The 21,221-nt window shown below is 40.8% G+C and overlaps 1 protein-coding gene across 5 annotated transcripts in view; it reads right to left on the reverse strand.

The window, feature by feature from the left end:
- The window catches only part of PTK2B (protein tyrosine kinase 2 beta), a 607,866-nt gene that overhangs the window by 211,337 nt on the left and 375,308 nt on the right, over positions 1–21,221 (reverse strand). For all 5 annotated transcript variants that reach the window (XM_053709509.1, XM_053709510.1, XM_053709513.1 and 2 more), the window contains exons 12-15: positions 20,956–21,073; positions 20,280–20,319; positions 18,801–18,847; positions 1,550–1,600 (exon numbers count right to left, since the gene is read on the reverse strand). In XM_053709509.1, coding sequence (XP_053565484.1) covers positions 1,550–1,600; positions 18,801–18,847; positions 20,280–20,319; positions 20,956–21,073 — 256 coding nt within the window. The remainder of the gene's footprint in view (positions 1–1,549; positions 1,601–18,800; positions 18,848–20,279; positions 20,320–20,955; positions 21,074–21,221) is intronic.

Raw genomic sequence — 21,221 nt, forward strand, 5'->3', positions numbered from 1 at the left:
TAAACCTAGGTATGCTCATATGCTAATGTCTAGCCTTTGGAGGCCGCCTCTTATCTCAGTGCATTTTGACAGGTTTTTTGACAGTTTTCACAGTTAGACAGCGCTAGTTCATGTGTACCATATAGGTAACATTGTGCTCACTCCCGTGGAGTTATTTAAGTCAGCACTGATTGGCTAAAATGTAAGTCTGTCAAAAGAACTGAAACAAGGGGCAGTCTGCAGAGGCTTAGATACAAGGTAATCACAGAGGAATATAGTATGTTAATATAACCGTGTTGGTAATACAAAGCTGGGGAATGAGTAATAAAGGGATTCTCTATGTTTTTAAACAATACAAATTCTGGACTAGACTCTCCCTTTAATGCTATACAAGGGACACTATACCCAAACATTTTCTTTCATGATTAAGGTAGAGAATATAATTTTAAACAACATTCCAATTTACTTCTATTACCTAATTTGCTTTATTATTTAGATATACAGGTAGCCGTCAGTTTACGCCGGGGTTAGGTTCCAGAAGGAATGGTTGTAAATTGAAACCGTTGTAAATTGAAACCCAGTTTATAATGTAAGTCAATGGGAAGTGAGGGAGTTAGGTTCCAGGCCCCTCTCAAAATTGTCATAAGTAACAGCTAATACATTATTTTTAAAGCTTTGAAATGAAGACTTTAAATGCTAGACAGCATTATAAACCTAATAAAATAATCAGACAACACAGAATATATAATTAAACTAAGTTAAATGAACAAAAACATTTGCTAAACAGCATTATAAACCTAATAAAATAATCACACAACACAGACTTCACTTGCATTTTTCTGCAAACAGTTCTTTCTATGCATTCCAATCTGGACTGATTTATAGACAGGAAGATCTTGTTCCTTTGAAATGTGCTGGATAGCTCAGGTCTGGTTAAACTGTTTCATTTCAGCTTGCTTGGCTTTGCTGCAACACAAGCGGACAGCTCCACCTACTGGCTATTTTAATCAATGCACTGCTTCTCAATGCTTTTCAATAGCAGTCACATGACTGGAAAAAAAGGTTGTTATTCTGAAACGATGCAAATTGAACCGTTGTAAACCGAGGGCCACCTGTACTTTAATGAAGAAATAGCAATGCACACAGCGAACCAATCACAGGAGGCATCTATGTGCAGCTACCAATCAGCAGCTACTAAGCATATCTAGATATGCTTTTCAGCAAACAATATCAAGAAAATGAAGCAAAATAGATAATAGAAGCAAATTAGAAAGATGTTTATAATTTTATGCTCTTTCTAAATCATGAAAGAAAAAATTTGGGTTTCATGTCCCTTTAATAGGGGTAAGAAGCTCCTTCCTTGATGACTATTATGACCTGCAATAATTTAGTGACATGCAAAAGCAACCCCATCTTTGCAGCATGATTGCGATCCAACCCTAAGGATTGGCTTAAAGCAAAAAAAAAAGATTGGGATGAAAAACTGACAGTAGAGATAGGTATAAAGTTTATAGATAATTTTCTATAGGTACTGAGCTGACTTTTACAACAGGGGGAGGGGATGACTTACTTGCAGACCTTGGTCCGGAGTCTTCTGGAATTTCTGCATAAATGTCAGAATCTGAAACAAGACATGAAACGTTTTAAGTTGTTTTACTGGAATTTCTTTTGAGTTTCAAGGAATTAACTCCAGACACTTTGGTGAGTAGACATTTTAAGATTTAAATTGTAAGAAAAGCAAAAAAAAATAATGAAAGTGCACTGCAAATTGTGTTCACTACACATAACATTTTTAGGGGAAGTTTCAGTTAAGTGTCCCTTTAAATTGAAGAACTGAGTCTTTAATTGTACTTCTAGAAGCTACCCTAAAAGAGACTGATCCAAACTGCTACCACTGCGAATCCACAGCAAAACCCATACATTTTATACATGCGAGTAATTGCAGTGTTATTTTATTGGATTTTTATTAAAAAAAAACATACACTCACATCCATATCACACATTATAAACATTATAGGAGCGCTAATTTATCACACGCCCGCAAAAGGGCAAATTCGCACTCAAAAAAGTTAACCATAGCTCAGACCTCTAGTTCATTTTTTTAATGCCCCCCAATTGCCCCCAAAATAACATGTGAGGCCCCTTTTAAAAAAGAAAAAGAAAACATAAAAACAGAATTTATGTTTACCTGATAAATTTCTTTCTCCAACGGTGTGTCCGGTCCACGGCGTCATCCTTACTTGTGGGATATTCTCTTCCCCAACAGGAAATGGCAAAGAGCCCAGCAAAGCTGGTCACATGATCCCTCCTAGGCTCCGCCTACCCCAGTCATTCGACCGACGTTAAGGAGGAATATTTGCATAGGAGAAACCATATGGTACCGTGGTGACTGTAGTTAAAGAAAATAAAATATCAGACCTGATTAAAAAAACCAGGGCGGGCCGTGGACCGGACACACCGTTGGAGAAAGAAATTTATCAGGTAAACATAAATTCTGTTTTCTCCAACATAGGTGTGTCCGGTCCACGGCGTCATCCTTACTTGTGGGAACCAATACCAAAGCTTTAGGACACGGATGAAGGGAGGGAGCAAATCAGGTCACCTAAATGGAAGGCACCACGGCTTGCAAAACCTTTCTCCCAAAAATAGCCTCAGAAGAAGCAAAAGTATCAAACTTGTAAAATTTGGTAAAAGTGTGCAGGGAAGACCAAGTCGCTGCCCTACATATCTGATCAACAGAAGCCTCGTTCTTGAAGGCCCATGTGGAAGCCACAGCCCTAGTGGAATGAGCTGTGATTCTTTCGGGAGGCTGCCGTCCGGCAGTCTCGTAAGCCAATCTGATGATGCTTTTAATCCAAAAAGAGAGAGAGGTAGAAGTTGCTTTTTGACCTCTCCTTTTACCTGAATAAACAACAAACAAGGAAGATGTTTGTCTAAAATCCTTTGTAGCATCTAAATAGAATTTTAGAGCGCGAACAACATCCAAATTGTGCAACAAACGTTCCTTCTTTGAAACTGGTTTTGGACACAGAGAAGGTACGATAATCTCCTGGTTAATGTTTTTGTTAGAAACAACTTTTGGAAGAAAACCAGGTTTAGTACGTAAAACCACCTTATCTGCATGGAACACCAGATAAGGAGGAGAACACTGCAGAGCAGATAATTCTGAGACTCTTCTAGCAGAAGAAATCGCAACTAAAAACAAAACTTTCCAAGATAATAACTTAATATCAACGGAATGTAAGGGTTCAAACGGAACCCCCTGAAGAACTGAAAGAACTAAATTGAGACTCCAAGGAGGAGTCAAAGGTTTGTAAACAGGCTTGATTCTAACCAGAGCCTGAACAAAGGCTTGAACATCTGGCACAGCTGCCAGCTTTTTGTGAAGTAATACCGACAAGGCAGAAATCTGTCCCTTCAGGGAACTTGCCGATAATCCTTTTTCCAATCCTTCTTGAAGGAAGGATAGAATCCTAGGAATCTTAACCTTGTCCCAAGGGAATCCTTTAGATTCACACCAACAGATATATTTTTTCCAAATTTTGTGGTAAATCTTTCTAGTCACAGGCTTTCTGGCCTGAACAAGAGTATCGATCACAGAATCTGAGAATCCTCGCTTCGATAAAATCAAGCGTTCAATCTCCACGCAGTCAGCTGGAGTGAAACCAGATTCGGATGTTCGAACGGACCCTGAACAAGAAGGTCTCGTCTCAAAGGTAGCTTCCAAGGTGGAGCCGATGACATATTCACCAGATCTGCATACCAAGTCCTGCGTGGCCACGCAGGAGCTATCAAGATCACCGACGCCCTCTCCTGCTTGATCCTGGCTATCAGCCTGGGGATGAGAGGAAATGGCGGGAACACATAAGCTAGTTTGAAGGTCCAAGGTGCTACTAGTGCATCCACTAGAGCCGCCTTGGGATCCCTGGATCTGGCCCCGTAGCAAGGAACTTTGAAGTTCTGACGAGAGGCCATCAGATCCATGTCTGGAATGCCCCACAGGTGAGTGACTTGGGCAAAGATTTCCGGATGGAGTTCCCACTCCCCCGGATGCAATGTCTGACGACTCAGAAAATCCGCTTCCCAATTTTCCACTCCTGGGATGTGGATAGCAGACAGGTGGCAGGAGTGAGACTCCGCCCAAAGAATAATTTTGGTTACTTCTTCCATCGCTAGGGAACTCCTTGTTCCCCCCTGATGGTTGATGTACGCAACAGTCGTCATGTTGTCTGATTGAAACCGAATGAACCTGGTCCTCGCAAGCTGGGGCCAGGCCTGGAGCGCATTGAATATCGCTCTCAGTTCCAGAATATTTATCGGTAGAAGAGATTCTTCCCGAGACCAAAGACCCTGAGCTTTCAGGGATCCCCAGACCGCGCCCCAGCCTATCAGACTGGCGTCGGTCGTGACAATGACCCACTCTGGTCTGTGGAACATCATCCCTTGAGACAGATTGTCCAGGGACAGCCACCAACGGAGTGAGTCTCTGGTCCTCTGATTTACTTGTATCTTCGGAGACAAGTCTGTATAGTCCCCATTCCACTGACTGAGCATGCACAGTTGTAATGGTCTTAGATGAATGCGCGCAAAAGGAACTATGTCCATCGCCGCCACCATCAACCCGATCACTTCCATGCACTGAGCTATGGAAGGAAGAGGAACGGAATGAAGTATCCGACAAGAGTCCAGAAGCTTTGTTTTTCTGGCCTCTGTTAGAAAGATCCTCATTTCTAAGGAGTCTATAATTGTTCCCAAGAAGGGAACCCTTGTTGACGGGGATAGAGAACTCTTTTCCACGTTCACTTTCCAGCCGTGAGATCTGAGAAAGGCCAGGACAATGTCCGTGTGAGCCTTTGCTTGAGGAAGGGACGACGCTTGAATCAGAATGTCGTCCAGGTAAGGTACTACTGCAATGCCCCTTGGTCTTAGCACCGCTAGAAGGGACCCTAGTACCTTTGTGAAAATCCTTGGAGCAGTGGCTAATCCGAAAGGAAGCGCCACGAACTGGTAATGTTTGTCCAGGAATGCAAACCTTAGGAACCGATGATGTTCCTTGTGGATAGGAATATGTAGATACGCATCCTTTAAATCCACCGTGGTCATGAATTGACCTTCCTGGATGGAAGGAAGGATAGTTCGAATGGTTTCCATCTTGAACGATGGGACCTTGAGAAATTTGTTTAAGATCTTGAGATCTAGGATTGGTCTGAACGTTCCCTCTTTTTTGGGAACTATGAACAGATTGGAGTAGAACCCCATCCCTTGTTCTCTTAATGGAACAGGATGAATCACTCCCATTTTTAACAGGTCTTCTACACAATGTAAGAACGCCTGTCTTTTTATGTGGTCTGAAGACAACTGCGACCTGTGGAACCTCCCCCTTGGGGGAAGTCCCTTGAATTCCAGAAGATAACCCTGGGAGACTATTTCTAGCGCCCAAGGATCCAGAACATCTCTTGCCCAAGCCTGAGCGAAGAGAGAGAGTCTGCCCCCCACCAGATCCGGTCCCGGATCGGGGGCCAATATTTCATGCTGTCTTGGTAGCAGTGGCAGGTTTCTTGGCCTGCTTTCCCTTGTTCCAGCCTTGCATTGGTCTCCAAGCTGGCTTGGCCTGAGAAGTATTACCCTCTTGCTTAGAGGACGTAGCACCTTGGGCTGGTCCGTTTTTACGAAAGGGACGAAAATTAGGTCTATTTTTTGCCTTGAAAGGCCGATCCTGAGGAAGGGCGTGGCCCTTACCCCCAGTGATATCAGAGATAATCTCTTTCAAGTCAGGACCAAACAACGTTTTCCCCTTGAAAGGAATGTTTAGTAGCTTGTTCTTGGAAGACGCATCAGCCGACCAAGATTTCAACCAAAGCGCTCTGCGCGCCACAATAGCAAACCCAGAGTTCTTAGCCGCTAACTTAGCCAATTGCAAAGAGGCGTCTAGAGTGAAAGAATTAGCCAATTTGAGAGCATTGATTCTGTCCATAATCTCCTCATAAGGAGGAGAGTCACTATCGAGCACCTTAAGCAGTTCATCAAACCAGAAATATGCGGCAGTAGTGACAGGGACAATGCATGAAATGGGTTGTAGAAGGTAACCCTGCTGAACAAACATCTTTTTAAGCAAACCTTCTAATTTTTTATCCATAGGATCTTTGAAAGCACAACTATCCTCTATGGGAATAGTGGTGCGTTTGTTTAAAGTAGAAACCGCTCCCTCGACCTTGGGGACTGACTGCCATAAGTCCTTTCTAGGGTCGACCATAGGAAACAATTTTTTAAATATGGGGGGAGGGACGAAAGGAATACCGGGCCTTTCCCATTCTTTATTAACAATGTCCGCCACCCGCTTGGGTATAGGAAAAGCTTCTGGGAGCCCCGGCACCTCTAAGAACTTGTCCATTTTACATAGTTTCTCTGGGATGACTAAATTTTCACAATCATCCAGAGTGGATAATACCTCCTTAAGCAAAATGCGGAGATGTTCCAATTTAAATTTAAATGTAATCACATCAGATTCAGCCTGCTGAGAAATGTTCCCTAAATCAGTAATTTCTCCCTCAGACAAAACCTCCCTGGCCCCCTCAGATTGGGTTAGGGGCCCTTCAGAGATATTAATATCAGCGTCGTCATGCTCTTCAGTAACTAAAACAGAGCAGCCACGCTTACGCTGACAAGGGTTCATTTTGGCTAAAATGTTTTTGACAGAATTATCCATTACAGCCGTTAATTGTTGCATAGTAAGGAGTATTGGCGCGCTAGATGTACTAGGGGCCTCCTGAGTGGGCAAGACTCGTGTAGACGAAGGAGGGAATGATGCAGTACCATGCTTACTCCCCTCACTTGAGGAATCATCTTGGGCATCATTGTCATTATCACATAAATCACATTTATTTAAATGAATAGGAATTCTGGCTTCCCCACATTCAGAACACAGTCTATCTGGTAGCTCAGACATGTTAAACAGGCATAAACTTGATCAGAAAGTACAAAAAACGTTTTAAAATAAAACCGTTACTGTCACTTTAAATTTTAAACTGAACACACTTTATTACTGCAATTGCGAAAAAACATGAAGGAATTGTTCAAAATTCACCAAATTTTCACCACAGCGTCTTAAAGCTTTGAAAATATTGCACACCAATTTTGGAAGCTTTAACCCTTAAAATAACGGAACCGGAGCCGTTTTAAGCTTTAAACCCCTTTACAGTCCCTGGTATCTGCTTTGCTGAGACCCAACCAAACCCAAAGGGGAATACGATACCAAATGACGCCTTCAGAAGTCTTTTATAAGTATCAGAGCTCCTCTCACATGCGACTGCATGCCATGCCTCTCAAAAACAAGTGCGCAACACCGGCGCGAAAATGAGACTCTGCCTATGCTTTGGGAAAGCCCCTAAAGAATAAGGTGTCTAAAACAGTGCCTGCCGATATTATTATATCAAAAAACCCAGATAAAATGATTCCTCAAGGCTAAATATGTGTTAATAATCAATCGATTTAGCCCAGAAAAAGTCTACAGTTTAAATAAGCCCTTGTGAAGCCCTTATTTACAATCGTAATAAACATGGCTTACCGGATCCCATAGGGAAAATGACAGCTTCCAGCATTACATCGTCTTGTTAGAATGTGTCATACCTCAAGCAGTAAGAGACTGCACTCTGTTCCCCCAACTGAAGTTAATTGCTCTCAACAGTCCTGTGTGGAACAGCCATGGATTTTAGTTACGGTTGCTAAAATCATTTTCCTCATACAAACAGAATTCTTCATCTCTTTTCTGTTTCTGAGTAAATAGTACGTACCAGCACTATTTGAAAATAACAAACTCTTGATTGAATAATGAAAAACTACAGTTAAACACTAAAAAACTCTAAGCCATCTCCGTGGAGATGTTGCCTGTACAACGGCAAAGAGAATGACTGGGGTAGGCGGAGCCTAGGAGGGATCATGTGACCAGCTTTGCTGGGCTCTTTGCCATTTCCTGTTGGGGAAGAGAATATCCCACAAGTAAGGATGACGCCGTGGACCGGACACACCTATGTTGGAGAAATAAAAAATAAAAAAATGCACTTAGCAGTTTTTGGGGACTAAAGTTCGTGGGTGTGGGGAGTTAGAAAAAAAAAACGGCACTGAAAAGTACCCTTACAAAGCAGTTTAGGGGGACTGTGTGTTCCCAGTAAATATATCTGTATATGCTTATATACATATGTATTTTTGTGTTAATATGTGTATACTAATATTAAGACATAAATATATATGTATATATTTTTATATTTGCTTCTCATCGCTGCATGACTTGCCCCCTTTGCTGTGCTAGTTCTCATGCTGTGTCTCACGGCATGAGAACGAGGCTCCCATTAGAGCCTATAGAAACGCGCTCTCGTGAGCGCAATGCGTTCGCATTGCACCTCACTTGTAATACCAGTGCACATTGAAGCGATATTTTACACTCAACTTGTAATCTAGCCCTATATAATTTTGTGTATAAGGTCTTCCTGGGGTGGAAATGTGGATGCAACGTGATGTGCTTATAGAAGTATATCATTTCCAATAACGGAAAGACTAATTTTGTACTTTAAATGAATGAAAATGAAGATTACTACAATGTAATGCGTTTTCACACTCATGCAACTGAGCACTCTCACAGACCAGACATGTGACTATGGCTACAGACCCCATTAGAATCTATTAGCGTTCACTTGCAAAAATTTCATATAGTGATTTTTGTTTTCCCTTGTTTTTCTTAGAAGACACCATCTGATTAAATAAAACTTCTCAGATTACCAAAGAATATTTATCATATGAAATAATGACTTAAAATCAATTCACTAAAACCATGAAAAATAAATTTAAAAAAATATTTAAAAAAACGGGTTTTCACACACACATTATCACAGATCTCCATAGAAAAAACATGACCAAAAGAAAAGTAAAACTTGGTAGCAAATTAAACGGATATGAAACCCAACAGACCGTTTTTGTGATTCAGGCAGAGCATACAATTAGAAAGAAAAAAAAACTTTCCAATTTACTTTATTTCTTTATTGAAAAGATACTGTACCTAAGTAAATGGTTTGAGTACTACGTGGCAAGAAAAAGTGCTGCCATCTATGCTTTTGCAAATGGATAACATTCTTGCAAAACTGCTGCAATATACTGCTACAGACACGTGCACACTCCTGAGTTTCAAAGTGAACAAAGAAAATTTGATAATTGAAGTAAATTAGAAAGTTGTTTCAAATTGCATGCTCTGTCTGAATTATGAATAAAAAAATGGGGTTTCATGTCCCTTTAATTCAGTGTTGATTAGGACTAGTTAAAATATTAAAGGGACACAAAGTCATCATGTAACAAGTCCCTGTTTATACAAAACTAATTAGTTTAATTGGTTGTTCCCATATGGTAATGAAATCCATTTCAGTTAAATATAGTCACCGTACACTCTACCAGCCCTCCATCCTGCTCACTAGCATTTTTTTTGTTCTTGTGTCTAAAGAAAAGGACGCACCCTACTGCTGCCACCAATCAGTGAAGACAGTGGATCATGTGACTTCATTTTCAACAACTTCTGATTGGCTGTACAGACACAAAATATTTAAATAAAGCACAGAGGAGCAGATTAGAGGGCTGTTGGGGTAAGTGCAAGTATACAGAAGCCCTTATTTAAATAAAACTAATTGTGTCACCACATGGGATCCTTTAAAATACACTAAATAAACTATATTGTACAAACGGGGACCTGTTATACAATGACTGTTGTGTGATGCTAAATATAAAGCCTCATGTCTAGCATTAATATTTTATATTTTACATTAATGCCTAGATACAGTACTTTATTTCAATCATAAATGGACATTTACATTTTAAAAATGTGACTGACTCTATCCGACATGACCCTAACATATCACCCCACCCATCTCCTGCTCTCCCTTTGTCAGCAGCTTTATTTACGTTACCCGAGACACATTTTGACAAATGGCAGGCCCTGAATCTTAAATCAGTCATGGATTTTTATGACTCTGGAACTTGGCTTCCTCACTCGCATGCTTAGCACCAAATTCAATATACCACCGAAATTACAATTTTAAGCCTACCAGATCAGCTCCTTGCTCCGCTCATGGGGATATCCGACAAAGTCCCTTCGGCCACCCACCGTCTGGGAACAGACGTGGACTAACACACACATTATCAAACATCCATTATCCTTACATTACTCCCTCCTGACCAACAAGAAACCATCCCTCAAAATCCCACAACATGTCACTTGGGAGAAAGAAATAGGTTTCATTGTAGACATAGACACATGGCAGAACAGGATACAGAGAACCAGACAACTACTCCACTGCGCTACTTTATGGGAGCTACATTATAAAATTTTAGTCAGATGGCACTTAGTCCCAGTCCACCTACACAAAACTTACAATACACAATCTCCCCTGTGCTGGCGATTATGTGGACTTGCGGGTACGCAGGTACACATCTGGTGGTCATGCCCAAAAATCCAGCCCCTGTGGAAAGAATTATACAATACACTTAACCGCCTAGGTATCTACCCCCCCTACCTACCGGAAGTCGCCCTTTTGCACATGCCAGTCCCCATTTTAGACAACCCTACAGAGGCCCTCATCATATACCTTTTCATGGCAGTTAAATTGACTATAGCCAGGACATGGAGAAATAAAAGTCCTCCTTCCTTCTCACAAATCCTATCCACCATCAGACACATCAGGCAGATGAAACAATATTCTTTTCGAGTACTAGATAAGGCAGACATGCACACTAGAATCTGGCACCAGTGGCTCACACTCTTCCCAGACTAACATGAAAGCTTACAGAACTATCGCTCAAGTAAAATTACCCCCCATACCCCTTCCCCCCCCCCCCTTTTTGTCACCAGGTTTATTACCCACCATTGCGACACAAACACAGGTCAGTCCAACCTAGTCTTTCAGGGTGTACACTCCCTCTTCACCTCACCGGTGCACATTTTGTAACCTATCACTTCACATAGACTCCCAACAAACACACCTCTGGCTAGATGTCAGACGACTTCACCCTAATTAATTCTGAGTTGTACGTTTTACATTATATGGTTAAATAATTCTGTTTTACTGTTGTTTGTTTAAACTGTAAAAAGCAGGCAGAACATTAATGTTCAGGTAGCCCTTTTATTTATTTATTTTTTGTTTTTTTATTTTTCCTTTTTCCTCATGAAACCTTTGGATGTGTAAAGAGACTCTAAGTCCATTTAAAGCCTGATACTATCGCATTTAATTTAATTCTTTAAGACGTGACTATCTAACTTAACCTTATATCCGGGGTGTTATGTAAAAACTATGATGTAAAGGCTTTTACCTGCCTCCCTACCTTTATGTAACTTTTCTTGACTGCCTCAATAAAAAAAAAAAAAGTGACTGAAAGATAATTTTATCAAATCAAAAACAAGTGTGTTTGTTAACATGCAAAATATTTAACAAAACCCATACAGACAAGGATATGCAGCCAGAAAAAAATTATTTTTACAGAGGTAAAACATGATGAATTTCAAAATTCCACATCTCTGAAAAGCTACTGGAAGAGAGTTTATTCTAATGGAGTGGAATATCAATATTAACTTGACCACTTGCAAAGTAAAGGGGTGTTACTGCATCACAAATGTGTTTGTAAAACCTATGATATGTGGAATATATAATGCATTGTCATGGTTTTGACTATGCAAGTGCTTCTCCAGGGAATTCTGATGGACTACAATGGTAGCTTATGTTCGCACACATCCGCACATTATTATTGTGCACTACATTACATTATAGGGACATAAAAGGGTCAGTCAAGTCACAATGATTCTTTAATGATTCAGATAAGACATGCAAATTTAAACAACTTTCCAATTTACTTTTATCATCAAATTTTCTTTATTTTTTTGGTATTCTTTCTTGAAAGGTATATCTAGGTAGGCTCATAAACTGATTTCTAAATCGTTGTAGGCCGGCTCTTATCTCAGTGCATTTTGACAGTTTTCACAGCTAGACAGTGCTAGTTCATGCGTGCAGTATAGATAACATGGTGCTCATGCTCGTGGAGTTATTTATGAGTCAGTCTGATTGGCTTAATTGCAAGTCTGTCAAAATAACTGAAGAGTCTTAGATACAAGGTAATCACAGAGGTAAAAAACAAAATTTATGCTTACCTGATAAATTCCTTTCTCCTGTAGTGTGGTCAGTCCACGGGTCATCATTACTTCTGGGATATTAACTCCTCCCCAACAGGAAGTGCAAGAGGATTCACCCAGCAGAGCTGCTATATAGCTCCTCCCCTCTACGTCACCTCCAGTCATTCGACCAAGGACCAACGAGAAAGGAGAAGCCAAAGGGTGTAGTGGTGACTGGAGTATAATTCAAAAAAAAAATTTACCTGCCATAAAAAACAGGGCGGGCCGTGGACTGACCACACTACAGGAGAAAGGAATTTATCAGGTAAGCATAAATTTTGTTTTCTCCTGTTAAGTGTGGTCAGTCCACGGGTCATCATTACTTCTGGGATACCAATACCAAAGCTAAAGTACACAGATGACGGGAGGGACAGGCAGGCTCTTTATACGGAAGGAACCACTGCCTGAAGAACCTTTCTCCCAAAAACAGCCTCCGAAGAAGCAAAAGTGTCAAATTTGTAAAATTTGGAAAAAGTATGAAGAGAAGACCAAGTTGCAGCCTTGCAAATCTGTTCAACAGAAGCCTCATTCTTAAAGGCCCAAGTGGAAGCCACAGCTCTAGTAGAATGTGCTGTAATTCTTTCAGGAGGCTGCTGTCCAGCAGTCTCATAGGCTAACCGAATTATGCTACGAAGCCAAAAAGAGAGAGAGGCAGCCGAAGCTTTTTGACCTCTCCTCTGACCAGAATAAACGACAAACAGGGAAGACGTTTGTCGAAAATCCTTAGTTGCCTGTAGATAAAATTTCAGGGCACGGACTACATCTAGATTGTGTAGCAGACGTTCCTTCTTCGAAGAAGGATTAGGACACAAAGATGGAACCACAATCTCTTGATTGATATTCCTGTTAGTGACCACCTTAGGTAGGAACCCAGGTTTAGTACGCAGAACTACCTTGTCTGAATGAAAAATCAGATAAGGAGAATCACAATGCAAGGCGGATAACTCAGAGACTCTTCGAGCCGAGGAAATCGCCATTAAAAATAGAACTTTCCAAGATAACAGCTTGATATCAATGGAATGAAGGGGTTCAAACGGAACACCCTGTAAAACATTAAGAACTAAGTTCAAACTCCATGGTGGAGCAACAGTTTTAAACACAGGCTTGATCCTAGCTAAAGCCTGACAAAAAGCTTGAACGTCCGGAACTTCTGACAGACGTTTGTGTAAAAGAATGGACAGAGCTGAAATCTGTCCCTTTAAGGAACTAGCGGATAAACCCTTTTCTAAACCTTCTTGTAGAAAAGACAATATCCTCGGAATCCTAACCTTACTCCATGAGTAACTCTTGGATTCGCACCAATATAAGTATTTGGGCCATATCTTATGATAAATCTTTCTGGTAACAGGCTTTCTAGCCTGTATTAAGGTATCAATAACGGACTCAGAAAAACCACGTTTTGATAAAATCAAGCGTTCAATTTCCAAGCAGTCAGCTTCAGAGAAATTAGATTTTGATGTTTGAAGGGACCCTGGATCAGAAGGTCCTGTTTCAGAGGTAGAGACCAAGGTGGACAGGATGACATGTCCACTAGATCTGCATACCAAGTCCTGCGTGGCCATGCAGGCGCTATTAGAATCACTGATGCTCTCTCCTGTTTGATTCTGGCAATCAATCGAGGAAGCATCGGGAAGGGTGGAAACACATAAGCCATCCCGAAGGTCCAAGGTGCTGTCAAAGCATCTATCAGAACCGCTCCCGGATCCCTGGATCTGGACCCGTAACGAGGAAGCTTGGCATTCTGTCGAGACGCCATGAGATCTATCTCTGGTTTGCCCCAACGTCGAAGTATTTGGGCAAAGACCTCCGGATGAAGTTCCCACTCCCCCGGATGAAAAGTCTGACGACTTAAGAAATCCGCCTCCCAGTTCTCCACTCCCGGGATGTGGATTGCTGACAGGTGGCAAGAGTGAGACTCTGCCCAGCGAATTATCTTTGATACTTCCATCATTGCTAGGGAGCTTCTTGTCCCTCCCTGATGGTTGATGTAAGCTACAGTCGTGATGTTGTCCGACTGAAACCTGATGAACCCCCGAGTTGTTAACTGGGGCCAAGCCAGAAGGGCATTGAGAACTGCTCTCAATTCCAGAATGTTTATTGGTAGGAGACTCTCCTCCTGATTCCATAGTCCCTGAGCCTTCAGAGAATTCCAGACAGCGCCCCAACCTAGTAGGCTGGCGTCTGTTGTTACAATTGTCCAGTCCGGCCTGCTGAATGGCATCCCCCTGGACAGATGTGGCCGAGAAAGCCACCATAGAAGAGAATTTCTGGTCTCTTGATCCAGATTCAGAGTAGGGGACAAGTCTGAGTAATCCCCATTCCACTGACTTAGCATGCACAATTGCAGCGGTCTGAGATGTAGGCGTGCAAAGGGTACTATGTCCATTGCCGCTACCATTAAGCCGATCACCTCCATGCATTGAGCTACTGACGGGTGTTGAATGGAATGAAGGACACGGCATGCATTTTGAAGCTTTGTTAACCTGTCTTCTGTCAGGTAAATCTTCATTTCTACAGAATCTATCAGAGTCCCCAAGAAGGGAACTCTTGTGAGTGGAAAGAGAGAACTCTTCTTTTCGTTCACCTTCCATCCATGCGACCTTAGAAATGCCAGTACTAACTCTGTATGAGACTTGGCAGTTTGAAAGCTTGAAGCTTGTATCAGAATGTCGTCTAGGTACGGAGCTACCGAAATTCCTCGCGGTCTTAGTACCGCCAGAAGAGCACCCAGAACCTTTGTGAAGATTCTTGGAGCCGTAGCCAATCCGAATGGAAGAGCTACAAACTGGTAATGCCTGTCTAGAAAGGCAAACCTTAGATACCGGTAATGATCTTTGTGAATCGGTATGTGAAGGTAAGCATCCTTTAAATCCACTGTGGTCATGTACTGACCCTTTTGGATCATGGGTAAAATTGTCCGAATAGTTTCCATTTTGAACGATGGAACTCTTAGGAATTTGTTTAGGATCTTTAAATCCAAGATTGGCCTGAAAGTTCCCTCTTTTTTGGGAACCACAAACAGATTTGAGTAAAACCCTTGTCCTTGTTCCGACCGCGGAACCGGATGGATCACTCCCATTAATAAAAGATCTTGTACGCAGCGTAGAAACGCCTCTTTCTTTATTTGGTTTGTTGACAACCTTGACAGATGAAATCTCCCTCTTGGGGGAGAGGATTTGAAGTCCAGAAGGTATCCCTGAGATATGATCTCTAACGCTCAGGGATCCTGGACATCTCTTGCCCAAGCCTGGGCGAAGAGAGAAAGTCTGCCCCCCACTAGATCCGTTCCCGGATCGGGGGCCCTCGATTCATGCTGTCTTAGGGGCAGCAGCAGGTTTCCTGGCCTGCTTGCCCTTGTTCCAGGACTGGTTAGGTCTCCAGCCTTGTCTGTAGCGAGCAACAGCTCCTTCCTGTTTTGGTGCAGAGGAAGTTGATGCTGCTCCTGCTTTGAAATTACGAAAGGAACGAAAATTAGACTGTCTAGCCTTAGGTTTGGCTCTGTCTTGAGACAGGGCATGGCCTTTACCCCCTGTAATGTCAGCGATAATTTCTTTCAACCCGGGCCCGAATAAGGTCTGCCCTTTGAAAGGAATATTAAGCAATTTAGATTTAGAAGTAACATCAGCTGACCAGGATTTTAGCCACAGTGCTCTGCGCGCCTGAATGGCGAATCCGGAATTCTTAGCCGTAAGTTTAGTTAAATGTACTACGGCATCCGAAATAAATGAGTTAGCTAACTTAAGGGCTTTAAGCTTGTGTGTAATCTCATCTAATGGAGCTGATTCAAGTGTCTCTTCCAGAGACTCAAACCAAAATGCTGCTGCAGCCGTGACAGGCGCAATGCATGCAAGAGGTTGCAATATAAAACCTTGTTGAACAAACATTTTCTTAAGGTAACCTAACTTTTTATCCATTGGATCTGAAAAGGCACAGCTATCCTCCACCGGGATAGTGGTACGCTTAGCTAAAGTAGAAACTGCTCCCTCCACCTTAGGGACCGTTTGCCATAAGTCCCGTGTGGTGGCGTCTATTGGAAACATCTTTCTAAATATTGGAGGGGGTGAGAACGGCACACCGGGTCTATCCCACTCCTTAGTAACAATTTCAGTAAGTCTCTTAGGTATAGGAAAAACGTCAGTACTCGACGGTACCGCAAAATATTTATCCAACCTACACAATTTCTCTGGTATTGCAACTGTGTTACAATCATTCAGAGCCGCTAACACCTCCCCTAGTAATACACGGAGGTTTTCCAGCTTAAATTTAAAATTTGAAATATCTGAATCCAGTCTGTTTGGATCAGAACCGTCACCCGCAGAATGAAGCTCTCCGTCCTCATGTTCTGCAAATTGTGACGCAGTATCTGACATGGCCCTAATATTATCAGCGCACTCTGTTCTCACCCCAGAGTGATCACGCTTACCTCTTAGTTCTGGTAATTTAGCCAAAACTTCAGTCATAACAGTAGCCATATCCTGTAATGTGATTTGTAATGGCCGCCCAGATGTACTCGGCGCTACAATATCACGCACCTCCCGAGCGGGAGATGCAGGTACTGACACGTGAGGCGAGTTAGTCGCCATAACTCTCCCCTCGTTGTTTGGTGAAATATGTTCAACTTGTACAGATTGACTTTTATTTAAAGTAGTATCAATGCAGTTAGTACATAAATTTCTATTGGTCTCCACTTTGGCTTTAGCACATATAGCACAGATATCTTCCTCTGAATCAGACATGTTTAACACACTAGCAAATAAACTAGCAACTTGGAAATACTTTTCAAGTAATTTACTATAATATGCAAAACGTACTGTGCCTATAAGAAGCACATAAAAAGTTATGACAGTTGAAAATTGATAAACTGAAAAGTTATAGCATCAAATCTTTGTAAAAAACACACTTTTAGCAAAGGATTGCTCCCATTAGTAAAGGATAATTAACCCTGATAGCAGAAAAAAAATACAGAAATAAACGTTTTTTATCACAGTCAACTACAATCTCACAGCTCTGCTGTGAGTGATTACCTCCCTCAAAACAAGTTTTGAAGACCCCTGAGTTCTGTAGAGATGAACCGGATCATGCAGGGAAGACAATAAACTTCTGACTGAATTTTTTGATGCGTAGCAAAAGCGCCAAAAAAGGCCCCTCCCCCTCATACACAACAGTGAGAGAGATCAGTAAACTGTCATAAATTAAATAAAAACGACTGCCAAGTGGAAAAAATAGTGCCCAAAACATTTTTTCACCCAGTACCTCAGAAAATTAAACGATTTTACATGCCAGCAAAAAACGTTTAACATAAATAAATTAAGTGTTATTAAAAAGCCTGTTGCTAGTCCCTGCAAATTAGGCTAAAGCATTATGCATACAGTATAATTCCAGTGAAGTGCCATTCCCCAGAATACTGAAGTGTAAAATATACATACATGACAGCCTGATACCAGTTGCTGCTACTGCATTTAAGGCTGAGTTTACATTATATCGGTATGGCAGAATTTTCTCATCAATTCCATTGTCAGAAAATAATAAGCTGCTACATACCTCTTGCAGATTAATCTGCCCGCTGTCCCCTGATCTGAAGTTTACCTCTCCTCAGATGGCCGAGAAACAGCAATATGATCTTAACTACTCCGGCTAAAATCATAGAAAAAACTCAGGTAGATTCTTCTTCAAATTCTACCAGAGAAGGAATAACACACTCCGGTGCTATTATAAAATAACAAACTTTTGATTGAAGGTATAAAACTAAGTATAATCACCACAGTCCTCTCACACATCCTATCTATTCGTTGGGTGCAAGAGAATGACTGGGGGTGACGTAGAGGGGAGGAGCTATATAGCAGCTCTGCTGGGTGAATCCTCTTGCACTTCCTGTTGGGGAGGAGTTAATATCCCAGAAGTAATGATGACCCGTGGACTGACCACACTTAACAGGAGAAAAGTATATTAATATAACTGTGTTAGTTGTGCAAAACTGGGGAATGGGTAATAAAGGGATTATCTATCTTTTTAAACAATAAAAAAAAATTCAAGTAGACTGTCCCTTGAAACACTTAGACATTGTAATATAAAATACTTAATAATGTGTAACGAAACAAATTTCCAAATGTTTCATTTATTTTGACCCCTTTTCATTTAAGTCTGAAAATTAAAGAGTTTTCCAGTACTGTAAACTGTTAGTGCACATGGCAAACTTCACACTCCTAACCATGCTACATATCTGTACCTAACTGGCTTCAGCAGAGATCACAGGATAGGAAACTGCAAAACAAACTGACAGTTGCCAGCTGGGTGTGCTCTAATAACAAGTCTGTAAATGGCTCAACCAAACAAGGAAGGAGTTTGGCTATTGAAAAACAATTGCAGCATACAAGGTGATAATGCATTCAAAACATTTACAAACTAACCCAGTATGTTAGTTTACTGCAAGACAGCCGCAATATATTTTGTCCATTTAATGCCGTGGTCTTAGGCAAGATTTTTATGTCCCCACCAAAAGCAAACGCTGTACTGAACTAAATGAAACAGCAGCTAGTTTTGGTACCTATTTTATGGTGAGACACTTGTGTAAGAGCTATATAAAGGGACAACCAAACATAAACACAGCAGGTCACAGAGAACTCACCAATACTGCTTCCTTCTCGAAATCTGGAACTTCTATCAGACACCTCCCTTCAAATAAAATCATTTATAAAATAGTTAATCTGCGGCAGTGTGACTCCTTATGATGCATAATACTATAGATAACTTCTAGATGCCAAAAATCTACTCCCAAACTGAATTATTATATTCAAATAATTACATGCTCTAATCTGTTAGAGAATGTAATTTAAGACTATTGACCCTGCTCTACTGTGTGTTTAACCCCCGAAAATGGGTTAAACACACAGTCGAAATACTGTTCGAGACTCACAGAGTACTGCTGGTCCTAAATGGAAAACGCAGCTGATCCAATCAGCAGCACTACTTGCACAACTCAGATGTGGAACTAGCGCTGTTGATTGGATCAGCAGCATTTTCCGCTCAGGACCAGCAGTGCTCTGCGAGTCCTGAGCGGTACTTCTACTCTGTGTTTAACTGTTTGAGGGTGTTAAACACCCAGTAGTCTGCCTGTTTAAATCCTTTAGAGAAACAAACATGTCTATGGTTTTGGAGCACAACACGTCATCTATTAGCATCACTGCACAGCAGTAAAAGCTATCAATAAAAACAAAGGTACTTCAGCCTGTGATGTATTCTCTAAAACAGACATCCTCAAACTTGGCCCTCCAGAGGTTTTGGAACTACATTTCCCATGATGCTCAGCCAGCATATCAGCTGGCTGAGCACCATGGGAAATGTAGTTCCAAAACCTCTGGAGGGCCAAGTTTGAGGATGTGTGCTCTAAAAACACTAAATCGCCATTTTGTTTGTCATCAGTGCTGTGCAATTTGTTTTTCCACTACAAAAAGGAGCATTTGGGAATTGTAATCACTAAAAAACACCATGACAATATCAGCCGTGGTTCAGACTTTAGCTGTCATAAACCAGTAAAGATTATGATTGACACCTTATTACTCCAAAAATAATTCACCTGCTTTCTTGTGTTTTTCATGTTGTACTTGATGGGAAATGGCCAGAAGTAATAATGCACCATATTGCTTGTGTGATATTTTCAAGTCAAAAGGGGCCAATAGTTTAAGAGTAATCTGTGTGAGAACTCTTTACAGAAATGGCTGTTCATTAATATAAGTCTAATAGAGATGGTAGGAACAAAGATTGTCAGATTCAAGGGATACACATAAAGTTATACAAATAAAAAGCTTACTCTTCAACCATAACTATGGGCAGACTCAATAGAACGTTTGGTTCCCTTCTACATCCAAAATCAGTTCCTATGTTTAAAAAACAAGTCTGATTTTGAAATGAGTCTGTGAACACAATCTTTACTTATAATAATAAAAGTAATATTATTAATAATAATAATTAATCTCAGTTTGGAATTGGTATCAATCCTGTATAATTTATTTATATGCAGTTTACAGAAATCAAACACAGAATAAAACATAAATATTGCTGCCTTACCACAATATTATCCATAAATACATATGAAGGGTTCACTTACTGAGAAGGGATTCTCGGCAAACTATTTCTCTTTTCATTTTCTGTGAGAAAAAGAAATATATAACAGCCATTAGATTAAAAAATGCAGCTAACATAGGGCTAGATTATGAGAGGAGCGCTATTTTGCGTTCCCATTCGCACGTTAACTTCGCTAGACAGTTTTTTTTGTGTGTGTGCTGGTTTACTCTAGTTTACTTTCAACTTGTAATACAAGTGAATACTCCACTTTCGTGCTACCGTTGGCGTGCCACTCACAATTTAGCCCACTGACAAATACATGTGCACTTGTATATTATATGTTATTGCACTGGTAGTGATAAATAAAACATTTTTAATTTGAAAATGATTTCAAATATCAGCTATATGTCCCTTTTTTAAATACAAATAGGCCAGATTTAAAAATGATCACTTAGAAAAACATTACTAGTCATATAAAGACAACTTCCTATTCAATATGAGATCTTCAGCTCAAACAAATACACTATACATTCTATACTACGTTACAGTAGGAAATGTCACTGGTCAAGTCATCTAGATCTGAAGAACCCCTACATGGGATTTCATTTCTATGGAAGATCAAGTGGCCTTTTTAAAACCAAGGTGTGTCAAGTGCACTGTACTAAAAATACATAATAGATACGCATTTAGCCTGAAACCATATTTTGTTATGTACTTACCACTCCAAGGATGGACAATGAGAGATTCTTCGGTTTCGTTTTTTAGCCTGCAGTAGCCATCAATAAGGTCAGCCATGTTTTCCACTACAGCCAATGAATGGGTTTTAATAGCCAAGGCCTGGCAAATGAATACATATTTCACTTATTAGTATCTAAAACTATAATTAGAAAAACACTAATAACTTAAAATAACAAATCACTCACAAATAGGACCACAAATTAATAGGCAGCATTCCTAATGTGATCAAATGATAATAAAAATGATC

Source organism: Bombina bombina, chromosome 4 (genome assembly GCF_027579735.1).
Source record: "Bombina bombina isolate aBomBom1 chromosome 4, aBomBom1.pri, whole genome shotgun sequence".
NCBI classification, from domain to species: Eukaryota; Metazoa; Chordata; class Amphibia; order Anura; family Bombinatoridae; genus Bombina; species Bombina bombina.